At 38.0% G+C, this 24,102-nt stretch overlaps 1 protein-coding gene across 7 annotated transcripts in view; it reads left to right on the forward strand.

Annotated features, from left to right (window-relative positions):
* Positions 1-2,619: 2,619 nt before the first annotated feature.
* Positions 2,620-24,102, forward strand: part of LOC146314515 (rho-associated protein kinase 2-like) — a 59,739-nt gene continuing 38,256 nt past the window's right edge. For 4 of the 7 annotated variants that reach the window (XR_014771952.1, XR_014771953.1, XM_084738060.1 and 1 more), the window contains exons 1-7: positions 2,620-3,098; positions 14,344-14,425; positions 15,631-15,731; positions 17,839-17,976; positions 19,896-20,156; positions 23,074-23,218; positions 23,479-23,617. Coding sequence is in view for 4 of the 7 variants with exons in the window: in XM_084738060.1 (XP_084594186.1) it covers positions 3,003-3,098; positions 14,344-14,425; positions 15,631-15,731; positions 17,839-17,976; positions 19,896-20,156; positions 23,074-23,218; positions 23,479-23,617 (962 nt within the window). In the remaining 3 variants the exon portion in view is untranslated. The remainder of the gene's footprint in view (positions 3,099-14,343; positions 14,426-15,630; positions 15,732-17,838; positions 17,977-19,895; positions 20,157-23,073; positions 23,219-23,478; positions 23,618-24,102) is intronic. The other 3 variants (XR_014771954.1, XM_084738061.1, XM_084738063.1) reach the window with 1 other exon arrangement.

Here is a 24,102-nt window from a genome sequence, read left to right on the forward strand (position 1 = left end):
TGTGTGTGTGTGTGTGTGTGTGTGTGTGTGTGTGTGTGTGTGTGTGTGTGCCCGCCCACAGCAGCGACACATCTATCCCCACTCATTCCAGCCTACATCTTCACCACAGGTCATGCCATCACGTTAGTGTCATCCTCGGCTGGCCAGGGGACTTTGTCAACAGCTTGTGTGACTCAGTGATGACATCACGGCATGCATATAGCTGCGGTGTGTCAACCCGCGGCTCCTCGACTCTGACGCCAGAGGCCAAAAAAGACGTTGTTGAGACTGCCATCGTTGGTTTTATTGCACATTTTAATCATTGCCATTTCTGACCTGATGCAGGACGTGTGTTAATCCAAATGTTTGTTTGGACAAAAAAAAAACAAAAACTTTTGTGTCAGATATTTTGTTGCTGTTGTTGCCTGAAATTCATTGGTACTTTCTGACCTCCCCTGTCAAACATTTAGCCCACCGTCTGAATAGACTACACACAGATTGTTTGTATTTGAATATAGATTCAGTAACCAAGAGCTTTGGTGGAAACCTCTTTGTAAAGTTAAATAAATAAAAGTTATTCTAAGAGCAAAGAAGTGTCTGGTGTGTTTTCACAGATCTTAAATTCCTGTAGTACAACTATAAGGCTGAAGATTAATTTAACCTCAGATTTGTACTTATCAGAGTTTAGCAAAACCAAATTTAAGTTCTGTTGCACAAAGACTAATCTCGGTTTAGTAAATCCAAGTTTAGTGATTTAAACAGATTTAAATAAAGGTTTAATCAATGTGGAGATGTTTGTCTACCCAAATTCAAATTTAACTGAGTGTGGTTGGGACCCAGTAATTCTAAAACTCTCTTTTTTTTATAAACTTTAAATCGTATTAACAAAATTAGAGTCCAATTTTAAAAAGATAGTGATGCAGATGGTCAACAATGTGTTTCACAGCTGGAGTAAAATACACATAAAATAGGACAATTAACAGCAAAACAGGAAAAGCTTTTTACATAAATGAATACAAATACAGTACAAAAATATTTGTTAGTTATAAATATTTACAAAACATATTTTTTACTATCTGCAATTTTAAAAATGTCACTATATGAAAATGATTTTTTCTTGAATCTAAAGTTCTTTTATTTATTCACAAAATTTACAATTTAAATATAGGTATTTATAATTTTTATAAGAATAAACACCTGAATATGTAACAAAACAAAAAAAAACAAACATGTTTAATCGTTTGCTAGTTAGCCAAAACGTAAACAAACAAACAAACAAAAACGTTATATTGTGTGGTAGCTAGTGATAAGATTATTTTAGCCTAGTTAGCCTACTATGTGGGAAAACATCACAAATTATGATCTTGAGAGAAATAAAGGAGACACTTCATAAAACACAACTGGGTTGGGTTCGTCCTTTCTGGGAAACTGATTGTCTGTAGTATGATTTCACAATTTTGTTTTTCTAATTTTTATCCGAGAAATGATATTTCGTTGTGTTTTAGCTTCTAAATCTGAATGTAGGTCTATATTAGTGTATTTAATTAACATTCAGAAAACAATCGTGCAGATTTGGAGCTGTAGATGAGGACTGCTAACTCACTGCTGTCCCTGTAAATTTCTATTTTTAGTGCCAGCGTGTCTGCAAGCAGCGCATCAGCATTCCTAAAATACTGAAAGTTGGTCCAGGCCCTGAGCAGTGACGGTAAAACAGATGAATGAGATAAGAGAGCAGGAATTCCGGCCTGGTGAGGCCTTACTGGGAACAGTGACTGCGGGAATATGAGGGGGCAGGGATTTCTCGACATGGGGCAACTTTCCAGGGAAAAATACACATCAAAACTTTTGGACAGGAGTCTTCAAAACAATTATCACCGCGCAGGAAAAGAGATAAGAGATATGAGATTAATATTGTCAAGTCACCTACAGTTAGGCAGTTTCAAACCGGATACAGGACTATCCCTTCAAAATAAACGCATCGATCAATGCGATTATGGTGTATTATGGTAGCTGTGTTTTGTTATTGTTTTATTGGAGTGACTTTTTAAAGACAACAAATACAAGAGAAATATATTAACATATATGTTTTCATTTTTTCATTTTTTCAAATGAAAGTGATTTTTCAAATGGAAAGTTATTTAAATTTATTTGCAAAAATATTATTGAATAGATCTTTATTATTTATTAATATGTATATGTTATACTTTCTCATATCACATATATTATTTATTGTTTATATTTTTAGTATTTGGAATTTTGACCTGCTGACCAGCAACAGCAACAGCAACTAATTATTTATTTAATCAACAATACAACTAATACTATAGTAGTATAAATAATTAATATTATTATAACATAGCACTTTTCAACACAAAGTTACAGAGTGTTTTACATGTTGGAACTTTTCAAGGGTGGAACAAATAATATTGGGCAATTAAAATAATAAAAAATAAATATAAACTTAAAAAAAAAAATCATAAACTGGCTATAGCCTACATCATTTCTTTTGGACTTTTGTGCTTTTGTGGGTGTCTCTCCAAAAAAAAAAAAGTTCTAGGGTTCTATGAGAGTTTTACTTTGATAAAACTACTAGTTGTAACCGGAAGCTGTGTTGGTTCTCTGTCCTACAGGTTGGACACGTTGTGGTCGGATCAGATTTTGTTGTAGCTACCTGGGAGCAGACGGAGCTCACCTGAGAGTGAAGTGCCGCTCCGCTCGCTCGGGTTTCACTTTTCTGTGAGAGTTTAATGAAAAAGCAGTGAGTCGGGCGGACAGACAGACAGACAGGGAGACAGACAGAGTTTGGCTGCGGGTAAATAATTCACCTGACTGACTGACTGAAGTCGCAGTTTACCGCAGAGTTGACATGAGGAGCTGAGCCAAGCAGCAGCGGCAGTAGCGGAGTCCGTCCACCGCCTGTCTGTGTCCTCTGAGACTGAAAACCCACAGGCCTGCAGGTGTTTTTGTGTGTTTTTTTTATTGTTTCATGTCATTTGAGCTGGATTATACACCGAGCTGTAATCATGCTGGGAGCGGAGAGCAGACTGGAGAGCCGGCTGAAGAAGCTGGAGACCCTGATGAGGAACCCACACTCTGCTCTAAACTTGGAAACACTGCTGGTGAGTTTCATTTGCCTTCAGGGTCCGATTCAGGTGGGTGTTGTACCTTACACTGAGCTTAAAGTAGGCTCGTTATCCTGTCATGATCACACATGTCTGATGTCTCAGAGAACAGCTGAGGTTAACAAATAAAAAAACAAAACAGTCACACAGTCTGGAGTCTGAATACTTTCTGTTGTTGTTGGACAATAGTCTTTATAAGGCTGGAGATAACTAAGATGTTTTATCTGTATTCATTTAGCACAGAAAGGAAAGATATGTATAAACTTTGTAATTTAGCCTTAATGTTTAAGATTTTTAACATAAGACCATTTTTAAGATTTGGGAACACTTGTAACAAAGCTATGTATTGGTTGAGGGTTTTTTACAGTTTAACAATAAATAACATCAATGTGCTGAAACAGTGAACTTTTACCTGTATTTTTGATAATTCTAAATAAAAAAAAACACAAATAGAGCAACATGTACATTAAAATAAATCTCACTTTTAAAAAAAAAATATCAAATAGACAGATATTTGCCTATACAGTTAAAAAATACACAGTTAAAGGCCTTCAACTTGACTTTTTTCTGAGTTTTGAATCAAGCTCAAACTTTTAAGTTTTGCCAACCTGTAATCTTTTGTTGACTCTTTTGTTACTCTTTTTTTTGGCTTTTAACCTGGGAAACTCCACCTAAAGTCAACATGTAGCCCCCTTTTCCTGTGTTAAACACACTTTATTCCTCATTTTTACAGATATAACAGGAAATTTAGATACTTTAAGATCATTCTGACAGTGATTTCTGTTTATTAAGATGGAGTATTTATGTTTATATATGAAGAAGTGATATCAAGTCTGCTGTGATTTCTTCAGGAATTGTGATTTAAAATTCTATTTGACTTATTGTCTGTTGGAAACAACGACAGTTTGTACTTTACTGTAAATTTAATGAGATGAGCTGTTTTTGTTTGCTGTGTTTATGATGCTATTGTTAAGACCTGCAATGATTAGTCAATTAATTGACTATTTGTCAATGAGTAGACTAATCGCCAACTATTTTGTGATCAGTTAATCGCTTAGAGACATTTTTTTAAAGAAAAAATATCCAAATTCTCTCATTTCAGCTTCATAGATGTGAATATTTTCTTGTTTTTTCTGCCTTTCTGACAGTAAACTGAATATGTTCGGGTTGTGGACAAAACGAGACATTTTAGGACAACATCTTGAGCTTTGAGAATCAGTGATTAACATTTTTCGCCACTTTCTGACATTTTATGGACCGAACAACTCATCGATTAATCTAGAAAAATAACAAAACTATTATGTGTGTAAGTTTTGTACGAAAGTAATTGTGGTGGAACACAGGAAGAATGGCCAGTTCTCACGCTGGGGCTACTTGGGATCCTCATGAAGTGAAAACAAAACAAAACTCATTCAAAAGTCATTCACAGACATAAAGAAAAATCGGTGCCCTCTCTAAAAATCTAACTGATGGTTATCTTCTCTTGCCACTCCGTCAGTGTTGAGTCTCTGGTGTGTCCTCTAATTGTTATGTCCTCTCTCTGACCTGTCCTAAGAATGTACTCAGCCCACTTTGATAAAACCACTGCCACTGCTAAGCTCCTCTGCCCCGGCCTCTCACAACAGATACTCATGTCTGAGCTGATATGGAGCAGCTTTTGTCTTGACAGGATCACACTTCACCGGGCCACAGCCTCGCACTCCACGTACTGTGTAGGTTTGCCAATGCACGGACGTTTTTTCAGCACTGTGCTCGTGGAAAATACAATTTAAAGTGTGGCGAATGCCTTTTAGACAAATGTGAGAATGAGGAAATATCAAGACTGGATGAACACGCTTTTCTACATGGCCTCGCCAGGAAAAAAAAAATCTTATAGGGAAACGTTCAGATAAATCCTTTTCCTGCTTGCTTCGTGTTGGTTATATATTGACAGAATCAGCTGTGGTTGTAAGTCAGTCAGGTTATTGCGGTGGCATTGGAGCAAACCCAGGCAATCATACAGGGGGATTATTATTGTGGTAAATACATCAAGCTGATGATAAGTTGAGACATTTAAAGGGACATTTCAACCCCCAAAATCAACCCTGTCACTTTTCCAGCACTTTCAAAATAACAGACGAGACTTTTCTTGATCATCAGAAGCTGCAGTATTTATTAACTGACACGAACTGTACATTTACTGCCAGATAGAGAGTTGACTGCTAAGTTTAAGTTTTTGTTGCTCAGACTCTATCACATGCACACAGCACACACACGATACACGCTGCCCTATTCCTTACAGGAGCTGTACTACTCTTCATTTTTAAGGCAGTTGTGGTAAACCGCCATCCAGTGGGACTATGTTGCTTTGTCACTGCAGAAAGAAAAAATCTGTACGGTCACAGCTCTATATACATATTTTTCGTTTTACCTGTAGCGCTGTTTTTCTTTCTAGATTGTTTCGGTGTGAGTTGCAGAGTTTTGGAGATATCAGTCATAGAGATGTCTGCCTTCTTTTGAATATAATGGGACTAGATGGACCTCAGCTTGTGCGCCCCAAAAAATACATTTGAAAAACTCAGCAGTAATGTCTTGTTCCAGAAATCGTGACACGGTTACTCAAGATAATCCACAGACCTTGTTGTGAGCAGTTTCGTAGAGGAAGTATTTTCTTTTTACCAAACTACACCTGCCAACTATGTCACCATGTAGAAAGAGGTGCACGCTCACCGTGCTAGTTAGCTGAGTGGTGCTAATGTTACACCGTATCTTGAGCAACGAGATCATGATATCTGGACAGGGACATTGCTCACAAGTCATACTTCATTTTTAGGACCAATAATATTGGGGGAAAAAATTCTATGTTGATATATCAGCCAATATTCTTAATTTATATATATATATATATATATATATATATATATATTATTAGTCTGGTTAGTTTGGCGGTGCACTAAAACAACCATTTCTGGTTAAACAAAACTTATCTTACTCTTTAAAAAAAGATCTCTCACTGTATGGATCCTTTCCACCATGTTGCCGGACACTTCGGAGCTGGTCAGTGGCAGAAACAGTCCCAAGAAATCAAGCCGTCGCCACCTGTCCTCTGCGCTCCGCCATGTTCTCTGGCGAAGTGGCCGACAGCGCATCACCTGCACTTCGTTTCTATCTTCTCTGCTTCTTCTCTGCTTACTGTTTGTTTTGTGGTTTGTGGTCATTTTGAGACTCTGTTTCTAACGTTAATTATTGCTCTGTGTACAGTGACGCAGGAGCTGAAATTTGTTTACCAACCGTATTTCACTTTCTCTCACCGCCAACGCATGTTGTCAGGGTTTTTTTTTATAAGTGTGACACATATGAATATATTAATGATTCCCTTTATTTATAACTCTTTATTGAAATGTCATCCCTGTGCATTATTGTAAGCTTCTGTTTAATCCTCTTATTGTGATGCACGACTGCTCGACTGAGGATTCAAATCTTCAACTTTCAGAGGGAAGCCCTAATATAAATGTATTCTGGTATATTTAATAAATTATAAAAACATCTCTACAGCCCTCCAAAATGGCAACTCACACCAAACCTATCTAGATGGATAAACAGCACTACAGGCAAGAGGAAAAAATTGTACTTCTGATTTTGGGGTGAACTGTCCCTTTAAAGGAGAGCTGATGTTGTAACATCTCTATCTGTCTGCAATATTTCCTGCTGGTGTCTATTCTCAGTGCTGGTGAGTCACAGTTAAAGTCCGGTGTAAAGCCACTGCTCTCAGCTTCACCACAGCAAACCCAGCTGATGTCATAGAGTGACATAATGGGACGTCGAAGTGATATGACTCCATTTTTATCCCACATGGACTGTCCATCCAAACCCCCACCAGTCGTTACTCTCAGTTTCATCAGTGTAGTCAGCTGCGTCTCGTTCCACGCAGCTCTGCAGTGGACATAACAATGGTCACTGCGCTCCTGATGCAGGGAGCTACCCACAGGAAGCTGAACTCACGTCCTGGAATTGAAATGGAACTAATCTGCCGTGGCCTCACGTCACTATTTCCTGTTTGTCTGCAATCATGTTTGTTGCCCGTGCACAAAAGATGTTTTTTGAAGCGTTTTTTATCTGTAGAACAAAGGATTTGGGTCTGAGTCTGTGAAGCTTTATAGAAGATAAGCTGCCGTTAATTTATATTTCTGTAATAATTGTATTTATTTTACAGTGAGCATCATTATAATAGGTGTAACTGTTGTTATTCCACCCGGCATTATTTAGCTAAGTAACCTGTATGGGTAATGATTTTCAGTCAGCGCATTAAGACTTGATTTATTTGCTTTGTGGTTGTGTCACACTGAAATGATGATCAGAGAATGAATCACTGATACGTTTGACAGTTGATTCCTTGTTTGTCAAGTACAAGTGCCAAACATTCACAGGTACAAGCTTCTCAAATGTGACAATTTGCTGCACGGTCCGAAAAGATAAACAGATTTAAGGCATCAATTTAGGCTCTTGGGAGGGGAATTATTGTTTTTGACAATTTATAGATTAATTCTTTAGACTTACAATTCTTACAGAAGCCCATTTTCACCAGTGTAATGGTTAACAAGAAGATACTGTAACTTATTATTGTGAGAAACCTGAATATTGAATAAGTATCTGAAAATAATGACTTTATATCTCAAAATAATGACTTGGTATCGTAGAATAGTGACTTAGTGTTGCAGAATAATGAGCTATATCAAAAAATAATGACTCAGTATCACAAAATAGTGACTTAATTCTGCAAAATCATTCTAACCACAGCTTTAAAGCCGTGCTCCAGACTCTATCTACTTGAGCTGGAACATTTATAGATCTATATTTTTTATAGTAAAAGTTCTTGGAGTAGAACTGTAGCCATAATTTATTATTTAGAATTTTTTTTTCTCATTGTTATGAGATGCTCTGCCATTACTCTGAGATAGTGAGTCATTATTTCGACTCAAAATAATGACTCGCTAAATTAATGAGCTATTAGGTCATTAGTTCTGGAAAGTATCTCATTATGATGAGTTACAGGATTTTTTTTCATCACATCGGGAGAAATTGGCGTCCGTAGATTTAAATTACAATAATCAAAAAATAACAAATAGAAATAATTAGCGCGTGGTGTTTTATGGACCACCAGAACAATCAGTTTTATATGATAAATGCTAATGAGCTTGGTTAATTGCCAAGTAATAATTTGAAGCATGAGCATAATTATCTTCAGGAAAATCACTGAACACATGTTGTGATGTATAATAAGGCTGCACAATATGTTAAAAAAAAACAGACTGTGGTTAGTTGAGTCTGCACAAAACATTCATGTTTTCTTATATCTGGAAAACATGATTTGCAGGCCAGAGAATCTCTACAGTTCTTCATTATAATGCTGTTTATAATAATATATAACAAGAGTGAACTTATAGCATGATTACAGGATGTACACACAGCTTAATGATTATTCTTCCTATAAGCATAGTCAGCAATTATACACAACAAATGCAGTGAATGTGACGATCAGCATGTTCTGACTAGCTGTCTACAAAACCCTCAGATGAGATGGAGGTGTTAATCTTTTCCTTTTCTTTGTGTTATTGTTGGTATGAAAACAAATAACAATTAAAAGATGTAGCTAACATATGTGCTGGAGGTACGTGAAATCTCCTTTGCAAACGATGTAAAAATGTGCAGATCAGATGATGTGTACGGGAAATAATAATGCTGAGGAAAATTTTACTTCAGGCCTTTATCAGCAGAGGCATCTTTCTGTCTTCAAAACCTCTTGGATCAGAGGAGACAGGACGCAGTTTACACGTCTATGCACTCGGAGAGCCTCTCCATTGTTGCTGAATGTGTTCAGGCAGTATCAGCTCACAGCCGAGTGGGTGGGAGGTGTTGTCTCAGGCGGCGAGGACGTACAACCAAGCCCCAATCACAGGATCATGTTCGGATTTGTCCGAATTCCAGAGAAAATCAAACGAGTTTTGGTCTAATTGTCTTCAGCTGAAGCTGGTCTGAGGCCCAATCAGAAGGTTTAAATGTTGAACCACTGAAACCGCAAAACAACTTGTGCTGTCTGTGCTTTGTAAACAGTGGGAAATCAGGGAGTGACTCACAAACTATCACAACAACCATGATAGTTGGCCAGAATGATGATCATATGATAAAGAAAAAATGCTGCGCCATCTCTGATGTTACTGGCTTTCGCCTACACTGACAATTCACAGTCCACCGTTGTCTTCCTGGTGTTATGCTGCAGATCATTCTTGTACAAACAAACTCCCTGCAAGACTCCCAAACTCCTCCAGGAAATGATTGCAAGAGAAGCTCCAGTAGTCGTCCACTGACTGATCTGAGTTTCGTCAATAACCTGAGCTGTACAGTGTGTTGCATTTACAAATTCCTGTGTTAATCAGTCAGTGAGGTGGATATTATAGATACTGCAGTTAGAATTAATGTAATTACAGATGAAACTTGGGTACCTGTAGCCCGTGTAGTGTGTGTGTATATGTGAAATCTGATCAGTATAGCTTCATATAGATAGACAGCTGTAGGACTAAAATAGTTTATCATTTGAACTGTCGAACATAGAAAGACTGGATCTGATCGGTCAGCGTGTGCTGGGGTTTTCAGATGGGGTTCAGTTCTGATAGCTGTAATCATCCAGATTTCATCTAAGGAATAACTAACTCCTGATCAAAGAAATCTCTTATAAACAGAGTGAAGTCTTGGATGTACCATATTACTCACAAAACATTGGCAAAGTCAAGTTGTTGTTATGTTTTTTTTTTTTGTTTTTTTTTTAGAAATTTCAAAATGCGTTGTTTGCCTCCATGTTAGGGATGGATGATACCAATATGATTTTTAATTCATTATGACACAGATAACTTTTGTTATAGTTTTAATGGCGCATGTTTTTTATCTACAGGTGAAAAGTAGAACCCGTAGGAGTGTGAGAAAATATCAATACATGAGAGTATTGCAGTTTTTTCTTGTGATTGAGCAATTTTTTTGAAAACACTATCAGGATACATTCATGGAAGAACTTCACTTTTCTTACTGCATAAAAAAGTAAACTTTATGCCTTTTGTTTCGCAACAGTTTCACTGAAATTAGTTTAAAAAAGCAACATATCACCTTGCAGTGCCTTCAGTGTTGCAGTATACCACAGTATATTGAATGCCAGATTCCTGCTAACACACAGGCTGAAGCACCACCCCACGCTACATTTCCTTTCTGCCATCTCTCAGGTTTGCTGCAGAAATGTGCCTGTCCACAGCTGTTTACTGACACAAAACAGGAACTGAAAATATTTAACAGTGATGCAGCCGCGCCATAAAGGAATTGATACCAAATAGTAATTTGTGAGTACAGAAGTATGAATCCTGCAGAACTGATTCACTCATTGTGTCCTTGTGAGTGTTCACTGTAACAGAACAGGGTCCCACTTATAAAGCACTGTTTTATGGTGCTAGTAGTAGAAAATATGGCAGGATACTCTTCACTATCTGGAGTCTTTAGTGTGATATTACTGTATTTATAGTTTTTGATACCTGAAACGAATGAAACCTAAGCAGATTTGACGAGGGAGTTGAAACGATTTGAATTCAATGTGCAGATTTAATACTGGATTTAGATTTGATACTGAGCCACAACCGTAGTCACAGATGTTATTTCTAAGTTTGTACATTTACCAGTTCCTCCAGCAAGTTACGATGCTATGATCGTAACAGTTAACGCAAATTCAATTGTTCTGAATGAATGAATTCTGCACAACCTTGCAATTTTTTCTAATCTCTGCAACTTCTCCGGAAATTTGACCAGTCATCATAGTTTCCCACCACGTCATTTATAATTTTGTGCTGTTTTAACTGAGTTTGCTCTCCAAATTGATTTTGTTTATTTGCGAAACCCCCCCAGGTTCAAATAAATATAGAATCACAACTTTTTTTGCAATCTTCACTTCCTTACGCCATTTCATTGCACAAAAACTGCCTTAAAATATCACAACGTGTCATAATTTTTGTGAAAATCTGCAGCGAAATCGGACGTTTCAGGGCACAACAATCCCCTAAAAAAGCCTGGAGGGACTGATTTACTGAATGTACCACAGTTTCTGTTTCAGGTGATTGCAGTAAAACTGGGCGAAATCAGATACAGGGAGACAGCATACACACAAGCATGCTACACACCCACACCCACTCACACACACACTCCAAATGCTTCATTTGAATCTGCTAAAATTAGATTGTATTTCCATATTATTCAAATGCTAACGTGCTAACATGCTAATATGGCTCACAGAGTTTCCTCTGTGCTGCAGTAACCATGGCCGTTATAACACACACAAACACACACACACAGAGTGTAAAATGATCACAGATCCTCGAGCGCTCAGCCTGAATCCAGACCCATAAGCTGTTTGTCCCACAATAGCTTCTGAGCCTTCAGGTCTATTTCCACCCGTCTGCCTGCGGTGGGGGAGATCTCTCCGCACCGCTGCTATTTAAAGGTGCAGAATTGTTCCACATGCCACTGCCCACCCACTCACATGTCCCCGAACAAACAGTGCGATAGACTCGACTCCCCCAGCCTCTCGTACACACACACACACACACACACACACACACACACACACACTCGCACACTGGTTGACTCCACTTGACCCCTGGTTTTGGGGAACAGAGGGTCACCCTACACCCTCCCTCCCTCCCCCACCCGCCCACCTGCCCCGCCAGCTTCATGTGTTTGGATCACAAGAGACATTTTGGTTTTCCACGTGAAACTCAACACCGCTGATTTAAGCGCCGATGACACTCCTGAGGCCCCGGCTTTTGGTCTGATGCTGCCGGCGGCCCTCTGTAGGGAGGGGTCTGTGTTTGTTTGCTGGTGATAGTGTGTGTGTTTGGGGCAGGGGGGCTCCAACTGCATCATGTAGAGAGTTAGTGTTGTTGTTTGACTTGTTTTGTCTTCGCATCCAGCCTCCATTGTCCCCCCTCTCATTGTTTTGTTGTGCTGCACGTTAACAGTCTCTTTTTCTCTTCCTTTAATGTTGCATTTAGGACACACACAGCTCACAAAAGTGGAATTCTTTCCTTCCTTCCTTTCTTGCGTCCTCCATTCATTCAGTTTTGTTTACTCGTATCAGCCAGCAGAAGGTCAGGGTTGCCCAACTAACAAGACTTGTTCTGACAGATTAACGAGAGAATCATATAAAAATATTCCCTCCTTCTTTCCCAACAAAACAGAACTTGAAATCTGATTTGAAACATGACCATATTTTCATGTTTCTCAATTCGTTAATGAAACTTTAAGCCAAACCAAAGCAATAACAATTCCTATGTTGAATGACATTTGGTTTTCCAATATAGTGGTTAGTTTGAAAGGGAAAATTGTTTTGAAAAAGGTTGTAATACACCAGGGGTAAACCTAGAAACGTTTTGACTGAGAATACATTTAAATTTTTTATTTTTTTATTGTGAAGTAACATTTTCAAAGATAACAAAACATGGTGTTGCCATCCTGCTTTTCCATGTAAACAAATACAGTTAAAAAAAAAAGAAAAAAGAAAGAAAGAAAAGAAAATACACATTTCCTACATATCCCTTATCTACCACATCCTCATCCCCACCCTGGACTGCAATTAAGATTTAGTTCCTTCTGCAAAATGGGAGACTGGACTCCAACAACAAAGATGAATTTCTAATCAGAGTTTAGCAAAACTAGGTTTAAAGTGAGCACATCCACATTCGAAATTAAGCAGAGCTCTGTTGCACAATTCAAAACTAATCTCAGTTTTGTAAATCCATGTTTATTCATGTAAACTAAATACTTTAATCAATATGGAGATGCTTGCTTACCCAAATGTAAAAAGATAAAATTAATAAACAAATTTGATTGCTGCTGTGAAAAAGTACAAGAAAAAAAGTTAGAAGAAATAACAGATGTTGTTTGCTACCTAGCTAAAAAGTTTAAAAACAAAGCTTGATTGTTTACAACCAAACTAAAAGTTTTATAAAGTTATGTTTATCTAGCAAGCTAAAAAAAACAAACAAAAACATTATATTGTTTGCTTGCTAGCTTTTTTAAAAAGTTACATTCTTTGCTAGCTAGCTATAAGTAAAAAAAAAACACTTTATATTGTATATGTACAATATGTATTGTATTTATATCTAAAATAAAATGTTATGTTGATATCTATAGCTGAAAAATGGTTATGTTGTTTGCTAGCTAACTTTAGAAATGTTATATTGTTTACTAGCTAGCTAAAAAGTTAGTTAGCGTCATTAGCCAACTCATGATGGCTCAGCAGAGAATTATTTTGCTCATCTTAAAAAAGCAGACATTTTGAAAGTTAAACCTCCTCAAATGTAAGTTTAAAGTTAATACAGGATCACAGTTTAATTTTAACTTTTACGTTTCAGTGCAACAGAATTCAATTTAATGTTGATTTAGTGTTCAAATTAAGATAATTTAAAGGTTTGGTGCCACATGAATACAATAATAAAACATGATTTTATCTGGGTTTTAACTTCTGTAATTATAAATCAGATTCTCTTGAGGTGAAATGTGTCCATTAGTTTTGTGAGTCATAGTTTCAATGTTGAAACTTTCTTTTTTTTACACAATAATAGGACACATTTTTTGCAGTGATAGGGCCGTATCCCAGGAGGAGTTATCATACCAGTTCTGGACATCAGTCTACTTCAACATTTAGTATCTTTGTCCCAAAATACAAGGTTACTGATTGTTTAACTCTTTTGTCAGAGTGTGGCTGTGAAGTAAATGACCTTCTACATCCACATTTTTCACACGATGGAGAGATATCTGTAAACATTTTGTATAATATTTTCTTGTAATAGTGTCGTCTGTGTATGATTTTGAACTGCATCAGACTGTGACATGTATTTATGGAGCATGTGTGAATACAACTCAGACTCTCATCAGTCATTTTGTATCTGAGAACCCAATTCTTTCTCCCACTACGTTTTTATGATGATTGTACCTGGGCTGTTTATGTCTTCTAATGCATCATATAAATGGGATATTATATGATCTCATTCATCCAACTTACCCGGCCCTGCATTCTCAAACCGGGGAAGATTTATTCTTCCATAATTTCACTCTCAAAGGAAACTGAAACAGGAATTATTGAGTGTATTATAGATCCACTGATTAAAATCAGTATGTTGTTTGTTTTTCAAAAGTGTGATTGATTTTTTTTCTGTCTTTTCTGTCTTTCCAGGATTCCATGAACGCCTTGGCTCATGATTTGAACTATCCTGCCCTGCGGAAAAACAAGAACATAGATGCCTTTCTGAACCGATGTAAGAGCTACAGCTGTTTGGTGAAGGTCAAGATTCTCGTGCTGAGCTCGAAAAACATCTATAAAGTTGTTTAGTTGAAATCAGAGCACTCTGGTCATGAGGAGCCGAGTGTGTTTTTTTGTTTTGCAGCACACACAGAGCATTTGTGCAGTTGAAATCTTATGACTAGATGATGAAAAACGCAAAAGGTCACAGAACAGATAAGAAATACGTGAATAAACACCTCTGTGGTTTTATTATCAGTGACAGTTTGGTGTTCAAATCAACTGTTGTTTGATTCTGCTCCTCATTTATTTAATTATCTTTTTAAAATACGTTGTTAAAAATGGATTTACAAGAACTGAGAAAAAATATGGTATACATTTTCAAAGCCAAGATTTAAAAAAAAAAAAAAAAAAGAGTAAGGAAGTATCTTATTTTCTTGAGATTGATTGATCTATTTCTTTCTTTCAAGAGGTGAGAGAAGAGACATAACTATAAAAACACTCGGAGAGTGAGAAGTGAAGGGGAAAAAATTAAAAACATAAGTATGCTCATAACAGTTTGGCTTCACACAGTTTCATACATATTGCAATTACATATTTGGACATCCTAAAGAAAAAAATAACAGTAAGAAAAGAAATAAAGTCATTAAGATAATAAATGTAAGTCTCAGAGGTTTGATATATTGCACCATTTTGTTGTGTTGTATAAAGATGGACAGGTTAAAGTTTAAAGAGAAAGTCACTGTCACATCTATCTAGCAATTTATGACATGTCATCCCACTTTTCTCCTGTTGCCAACATACATTTTGCTTCTGGGAAGAATAAATAATTAAATAAATATATGCTATAAGAAAATCAAACTTTATTTTTCCAGCAAATTCTATGCATGAGGTTCTCTACTCATCCACTGAAATACGCAGATATCTTCATTCTGCTTGTTGTAATCACTTCTTTGTGGAATATTTTGCACTTTATCTCTGTTTAGACTCATGAAGGTTATAATTAACATCAAGGGTCTTATGTAAGAGAAAATACACAGAGCAGCATGACTCCTAAATATTTATACCACCCACCGTGCTACTAATCTGTCTTTTTCCATCTAAAAGTGTCTTTAATAAATAACATTAGCTCAGTGTAACTGATTCAGCAGTTAGCAGCTGGACGCTTGGAGCTTGACCTGTCTGTTGCCGTGGTAACATGCCTATGTGTCCGTCCTGCAGATGAAAAGGTGGTGAGTCAGCTGCGGGAGCTGCAGGTGAAGCTCGAGGACTTTGAGAAAGTGAAGTTGATTGGCAGAGGCGCCTACGGAGAAGTGCAGCTGGTGAGGTGTTTCTTTTTCTTGAAACTTTTTTTTGTTTGTTTTTTTCAAAACAAGCAATCAAATAAAGCTTTCTTGCTTTTCCCTGAGCCATGAGTTTGTTTAGGATTTCGCCCAGGCACAGCGTGACAAAAGAGCAGTCATCTGTTGCAGAAATGCTGCTGGCTTCTTTGGCAATCTCTTACCAAAATGACTGGATTATAGAGAGCAGCCCCAAAATATATGAAGGCTGTCTGCCCGTGATTTACCACACCGCCTCCACCAGTCATCCTGTACCTGAGAACCTCACTGCCGTCAAAAACATCATATTATGTTCTTCCAGCAGAATTCTTGACAGGATCTTGAGTTGGTAGTCTGTGAGTTTCACCAACAAAGATGAATTTAATCCAAGATTAGTTCTAATCAGTGTTTTATAAACCTAAATTTAATCCAGATTAAGTTTTATCCAGATTTGAAATTAAGCAGAGCTCTGTTGCACAATTCAAAATTAACCTCAATTTAGTAAAACCAAGCTTAGTGATATAAACCAAAATTAAGTAGAGCTTATTTAAAAATGGATGTGATAAGTCTAAGTCTAAGATCCGGTATCTATATAAGAATACAAAAAGGAAAATCATTAAGTTTCTGCTGCTTTGTATGCCTTAACAAAACATTGCATTGTTTACTTGCTAGCTAAAAAGTTTTAAAAAAACATGACATTGTTTGATAGTTCGCTAAAAAGTTTGTTTTCTTTTTTTTCCAGTTAGATTGTTTGCTAAATAGTTAAAAATAAAGTTATACTGTTTGCTACCTAGCTAAAAAGTTAACAAAACATTACATTGTTTGTTAGCTAGCTAGACAGTTGACAAATCATTGCATTGTTTGCTGTCTCGCTAAAAGTTAATAACTAGCTCATGATTTTAAAGTCAAACTTCGTCACGTGTAAGTTGAAAAGTAAATACTTGATCACAGATCAGAGTTTTGGTGCACCAGAATTAACCCAGGTTTAGAGTAAAAGTTAAACTGAGATTTAAAGAGATATATTAAATTTAATATTTCTAAATTTTAAGATAGTTTTAAATTTTCAGAGCAACCGTGGTTTAAGGTAGTGTAAAAATTATTCCTTGTTGGTGTTGTTTGTTGTGCTGGTAACTTATAAATCTGAATGTAGGCCAATAAAAGCCTTTAATTAACACACATAAAACAATTAAGTAGATACTGAGCAGTAGATAAGGAGTGTAAACACACTGCAGTACCTGTAAATTTCTATTTTTATTGTCAGCATGTCTGCAAGCCTGACTTTTCCAAATTCCAAACCCAAACCTCAGATATCTCCCTCTCTCATTTCTCTTTGCTCTGGACAATAAAATCTTCTCTTCTTTTGTAATTTATTATATATATTCAGAATACTAGATGTGTGTTATTTGGTGAGATGTTTCTGTCTGTAAAGAGATGTTAAATAAATGTGAGATTGTTCCCTGGAGACGATGGAGATGTTAAATTATGCAGCAGCAGCAGTGCAGTTTGATATAAAGGGAGATGAAGCAGGAGAGTTTCTCCAGATGTTCCTGAATTTGCATCAAAATACCAGAAACTGGAGCCACTAGGGGGAGCAAAAAATCTACCAAAATATATTTATGTGTCTATATGTAACAGCTGCAGCTTGTTTTTGGTATTTCAAGTATAATTGGCATCCTCCTCCTCATCACGACCAACCTGACTGACTTTAACTTAAAAAAAAGTAATTAGGGCAGGCAGTAATTCTTTTCTCTCCCAGTTTTTCCAGATGTTGTTGCTTGAGGAAGACTGAATCTGGTCTCTGCTGAATGTCTTGTGGTAGAAACAAGTCTGGACAGGCTCAGCGTGTGGGAGAGGAGTGTGAAGTCTGGTGTGGGGGTGTGGAGGAGGGGGGGGGGGCGGGGGTTGCTTAGTGTGTTTGCGCTTAAAATCTTGTGTAAGCATGTCTTTCTATGGGTGTGTGCCTTTAATTATGGGTTCCCCTCTCTGCTTCACTCCGTCTCCGTGTTTCTCATGTTATCTCGGTCATTGTGACATTCTTACCATCTTGTTCTTGTTGTCGCCGCACAGTTATCGATGTTTACACGCTAACGTCTGCCCTCCTCTGCTGTAGGTCCGCCACAAGGCCTCGCAGAAGGTCTACGCCATGAAGCAGCTCAACAAGTTTGAGATGATCAAGCGGTCAGACTCTGCGTTCTTCTGGGAGGAGAGGCACATCATGGCCTTCTCCAACAGTCCCTGGGTGGTGCAGGTGTGCACGCATACAGAAAACACAGGACACGTAACAGAGTGGAGCGAATGAACATTTAAATGCAAAAGAAACAGCATGTTTCCTGATGCTTTCCACTACAGACGCTCAGTAGGTTTTAGTAGATTTCTGGCCCCTTTAAACACACACATCATACAATTTATATCGTATTCATGTACCAGATATTATTATAATCTGTCAAATACTAGGCCTGATCTCCCAATCTGCTTAAATAACGTATAATTAGGTTATTAATTAGGCTGTAAACATCTTACTTACATCACATAAAATAAAAAGGAGAAAAAGCTACTAGAATGTAACCACCATCAGCACATTTTAATAATCAAAATGTTTCATTTAGCTTATCAAATTAACAAATTAACAGATTCATACACTAAGACTTTGGCCATATTGTTTAACTTGACATTTTCAGCACTTTTTTATAAATCATTTATAGGAGTAATTTTATTGTAAAGTGGTACTCTTGTGTAGTTTGACAAATACACCAAAATAAATACACTAAATATTTCTGTTATTCTTTTTTCTCGTCAAATTTATATACAGCACGAAGAGTTAGAGAATAACGTTTAAGCGGTAGTGTTGTTCTGATATCAACACCAGTGTCGTAAATTCCTTCCATACAGCCTAAAATGCTGGATCAGGTATTTTGGGTCTATGCACCGATCAGATATCATGTAATTTATAACCCTGAATCAGGACCCTGCTACTTGCCAGCAGCGTCCCGTACGCCTTTCTGTTTTAACCTGAGCCAGGCCGTATAACAATGATAGCAATCACATCACATCCATACAGGGTCAGTAGCATACAGCTGTTAAAAAAAACATAATTATATCTATATTTTTAGGGTGCACCAGTACCGGCATCTATGCAAAGTGTTCTACATCTCTGTTAAGCTTTAGGCAGTTTAATTGTGGACTTCTATCATGTTGTATGTAATTTTATGTCTCAATAGCAATATATAGTGTGTATGCTGATATATTTAAACAATTAACTCAGTATCAATGCTAAACAATATAATGTGTGTTGGTGTGGATTAAATTCAGCTTCATTGTACAACAAAACGCAGCTTAGTGTTGAATCAGATAATTAAAACAACTCATTTAATGTGCAGAGTGAACATTAAATTAATGAGGTAGTGATATAAACAACATATGTAACTGTGATATACACAAAATAAACAAAAAACAGTGTACAAAATGTAGAGCACAAGTGAATGCAGCCATGATATGTAAGAACCATAAATAACTTATACAGTAGAATTAGTCATCAAGACAACAAATCACAAATTTAATTAATACAGTGCTTTTTAAAACAAAGTGCTTTACATGGTCGGTCCAGGATCAAAACATTTTGAGAAATGAAATAAAAGCCCCTAACAATAACATGAACAGTAATAATAAAACAGAAAAGACATGTTGGCAATAAAATAGCACGTTAGAGTTAATAACAGATTTTTGAAAAAAAAGGTAAGTTGATTAAAAAGAAGTTACTGATTCAGCGAGCCTGCCAAGTTGCATCCTGTATAAACAGTGAGGAGGTGTGTGATTATTTAGTAAGTAATTTAGGAAACACTTTTAGAATAATTAGTGATGTGAGGACGGTCAAATTTCAATTTCAGTCTCACAATTAAAGAGCTGCAAAGACAATATTTACTGTGTATTATGATCACACCAAAGCACAGAGGATAACCCAGATGACTCTTTTGCCTCAGCTCTTCTTTGTGTACACTGAGGTAATAAACTGGTGTTATGATGTTGGCACCAAGTTGAAGATAAAAATCTGTGACTTGATTTTATGGTCTGTTGTTTTATGTTGAACACAGATCATCTTCAGATAAAACACACACACACCTGCCTGTCAAATCTGTCTCTGTCACTGACACTAAGTCTGTTGTCTCGTAGCTGTGCTGCGCTTTCCAAGACGAACGCAACCTCTACATGGTGATGGAGTTCATGGCCGGAGGCGACCTGGTCACGCTCACCATGAACTACGACATACCCGAGAAGTGGGCTCGCTTCTACACGGCCGAGGTGGTGCTGGCGCTGAACGCCATCCACTCCTTGGGCTTCATTCACCGTGACGTCAAACCTGACAACATGCTGCTGGACCAACACGGACACCTCAAGCTGGCAGATTTCGGCACATGTATGAAGATGGACTCGGTAGGTTCGGCTCACAGTCGTGTCTTTGTGGTTTTGAAATGTGTCGGACCTGAACCTCTCGGTGTGAAAGCAGTTTTAGTCCTTTAATTTTGCAGAGAATGAACAGACAGTGAAATGGCCTTTTTTTTCAGTGCCCTAGTGCACCACCAAGTGTTGAGATTGTGAGGTGCAGCACTCCTGCACTCTTGCATCAGGTTGTTTTGAAAGGCCTCACAAGTTATTATGCTAAACAACCAATCCAGACTACAGCAGAGGTCCCGCCTCCGCTGCGGCTCGGGAAGTGTTTTTCCACCTTTTTGTTTTTTACCACAGCATTTTCTAAATAGCTGGTTCACAAGCTGGAGAGCACACATTTAAGCGCTCTGGAAATCTACAACTGTAGACGACAAAATGTGTCACATAAACGTGGTCAAAACAGTCCAGCTGCCTGAACTCTGCCTTCAATTGATTTTCTCACCTTGGATCAATGGTGTTGATCCAGTTTTCTTCAGAATGTCTGGAATATTGTTAAAGTTTCAGAGGTATTTTAGACAAAATAAGGCTGTGCAATATCACCAAAATCTCATATATCTATAAAACAGTACATATAACCATTTATAGCTCATTTAAATACAAGTAAATTCAATGAATGAACAGTTTATAATAAATACCTATTTCTGTTGTAAATTATTTCTTATTAGAGACAGCATATCAATGGACAAATATTATTACAGATGTTTTACCTCTCCCCCTTTTTTCCCCTTTTTTGTTTTTCGACCCACATAATAGGATTCCCACCCATAACCTAATCTGCATGTATATAGTTAGAACAACTAACCATGTTATGATGCATTATGATGCATCAAAGCATCCTGGACGCTTAATTTTCTGGGTCCTGAAAAATAATAGCTCAAAGCCATGTCACGTCTGACTCGGGGCTCGTCAGGGATGCTCTGATGAATTAAAAAGCAACGTTGAGTTTACAGAAGAAGTGATAGAGAATATGACACCAACAGACAACAACTCAGCAACTCGTGTTACAAAATTTTCTCTGACTTTTCATAACATTGGTCCGAGCTGATGGGCTGTTCGCATGAATTCTTACAGTCAAGAAATATTTTTTTTCAATTATTGTGACTCCCACATCAATGCAGGAGTTGCCCCTCTTTTAGTTACGAGCTCCTCATTTATCATTTTGACCACAGCTGCAAAGTATGCATTGCTGCATGCAGTATGCATTCAATTGGGACGTACTACTTCCTCATAACATTGCGCCTTGATCTTTCAACCCTCTTGCTCACACATCCATCACATTGTGGTCTGAGAACAGCCAGAGCATGCTGGCTTGCATACTGCAAAACGTGAGCGGATGCTTTATGATATCCTGGTATTTTTGGCATTCTGCATTAGACATACCATGTATTGGGACATGCTAAATCTTTTTCTGGCATACTAAATAGTATGGATGTGTGGGCATTGGAACGCAGGGAATTTTCTGTGTCACGTTTGCTCTCCACCATGTTTGTTTGTGTTGCCTTCATGCAAATTTCCCGCCTGCATCTGTGCTGTGTGGAGGAACACAAAGCTTTGTCCAAAATGACCACAATATTGTCCTCAGCCCTACGAGAAAATTACAAACACAGGAGGCAACAATGGAAGGACACACCAGCATGTGTTTCATACATTCACTCCTTTACATGGTGCTGTTGGTAGGTGGGGTGAATCCGGTGCAACTGGGAGCACCTGGCCAACCTCACAGGGGTAAAATACAGCCTGGCCTTCCCGTCCCGCGTCCTCCTCCCCATCAGTGTTTGTTTGGTTGTCTTCGGCTACATTAGTTTAGGTTTTCAACCATACAACATTTTCCACACATCACTTAGTCACTCATCCATCTGCTGACACACAGGTAACACTGATTAACACACCTCATCCCTTCATTATTGTCTCCATATTGTCTCCAGTTTTTGTCATGGCTCGTGAGCCGGGTCATGCCTTCCCTGGCGAGCCCCCAACGGGAAGATCAGGCTGTTTTATACCCCTGGGAAACTGGCCAGGTGCTCCCAGTTGTACTGGGTTGGCCTTGCCTACCAGGACCTGCAAAGACACAAATTGGACAGACAAGACATGGGGTTGTGTTTATAGAGACACTCAGTGTAAATGTTCCCTCATTGTTCCTGACTGTCTGCGACAGTTAGTGGCTGATGAAATCATGGAAGTGTTATTTTAATCTGCTTCGCCTTCTGCTTTAGACTCTTCAAACAGTAAAAAAGTTTAATTCAGTCTGTATTTTATTTTCTTCTTCTTAAAACCGACCATCATACATTTGCACACTGCTCTGGTTGCCTCAAAGTTACTGTAGGTGGGGCTGCTAATGCAGAACGGAAGAACAGAAGATCTAAGTTGAATTTGGCATGTATATTTAGTCACAAGACGGCGCTTATTTTAGGAATATTTAAACTTTTACCGGTTTCTCTCGCCACCAAAACGTGCCCTGATAGCTGCAGTGAGCCAGACTGAGGAGGAGGGAGACGAGTCTGAACTCTGCAGAGATTCTATCAGATTAACAGCTGCTGGGTGAAATATAAACTGCCGAAATGAAGAGTGGATTTAACCAATTCAGAAAAGCCAGGAAGACATGCTCGGTGATTTTTGTTCCCTTGATGAAAAGCTTAAGAACCTTAAATTAATTCAGTCTTAAGTGAAGATTTCTTTAGGAACGTACAGGATGCAGCAGTAGAGAGAAATCTGGCCTCTTCTCTGGGCAGGTCCAAAAAAAAAAGCAGGATGACCATCACAATAAAAATTAAATCGCAGCCTTGGTCCTGACGCTGCATTACATATTTGCTTTCTCCCCTATTTCTCCCAACCTTTTACTATCCCTTCTATTCTTCTCTTGTTTTCTCTCTGCGGTAAATCTCGTGTATTTTCCTGTTTGCAGACAGGCATGGTGCACTGTGACACAGCTGTGGGCACACCAGACTACATCTCCCCTGAGGTGCTCCAGTCTCAGGGTGGAGATGGTTACTACGGCCGGGAGTGCGACTGGTGGTCTGTGGGAGTCTTTATCTATGAGTTGCTGGTCGGTAAGTGGCCTGCCGTTTATACAGCCATGTTTTTTATTCATTAACATGTCAACAGGATATGATGCAGCACCTCTATTATGTAAAATCCTGTCCTGGACGTTGGAGTGAGGCTGTAACTGTTGAGTCACTGGTATAATCATCGACAACTTAACCCAAACAGATAGGCCGACATCCTGTTCGTTTTTGTTGTTTTTCAGTTGAAACCCCAAAATGTCCATCTTATAAATGAATCACTGCATGAGATTACTTTTTTTCCGCAGGTGAGACTCCGTTCTATGCCGAGTCCCTCGTCGGAACGTATGGGAAGATCATGAACCACAAGAACTCGCTCGTCTTCCCAGATGATGTAGAGATGTCTCAGGATGCCAAAGACCTCATCTGTGCCTTTCTTACTGACAGGTTCGCACATGGAAATCCAAAAACTAACACTTGTGCTTTTTTGCTTTAATAAGAATTCAGAATATTTCACAATTTCAGGCTGCCTGTCATGTGCAGGCAGCTGCATACAAACTTGGATTTTCCTTTTTTGCTCCGGATCACAGAACAGAACAGAAAGCACCCACGCCGTAAATAAACTTTCAAGTTTCTGACAAAAAAAAAAAGATCTAAAAACGACACGTGTTGAAAGTAGATAAAACATGTTGAATCTTGACTGAACATGATCAATAGACATCCAGTTCTTCACACTGTACTGTAGACTCATCTGAGAAGAGCAGCAGCTTAAACAAACAGTGTGAGAACTGTGTTAAAGATAAGACAAAACAAGGTTGACAAAAATCATCTCAGTCCTTCACTACATGTTTTTGGTGGGTCCACCACAAGGCAAGATCGCAAGAGATGTTTGGTGAATAAAGTGTGGTGCTGTTGGGGTAAATTCACCTCCA

Source organism: Lutjanus erythropterus, chromosome 15 (assembly GCF_056507025.1).
Source record: "Lutjanus erythropterus isolate fLutEry1 chromosome 15, fLutEry1.hap2, whole genome shotgun sequence".
Taxonomy (NCBI): Eukaryota; Metazoa; Chordata; class Actinopteri; order Lutjaniformes; family Lutjanidae; genus Lutjanus; species Lutjanus erythropterus.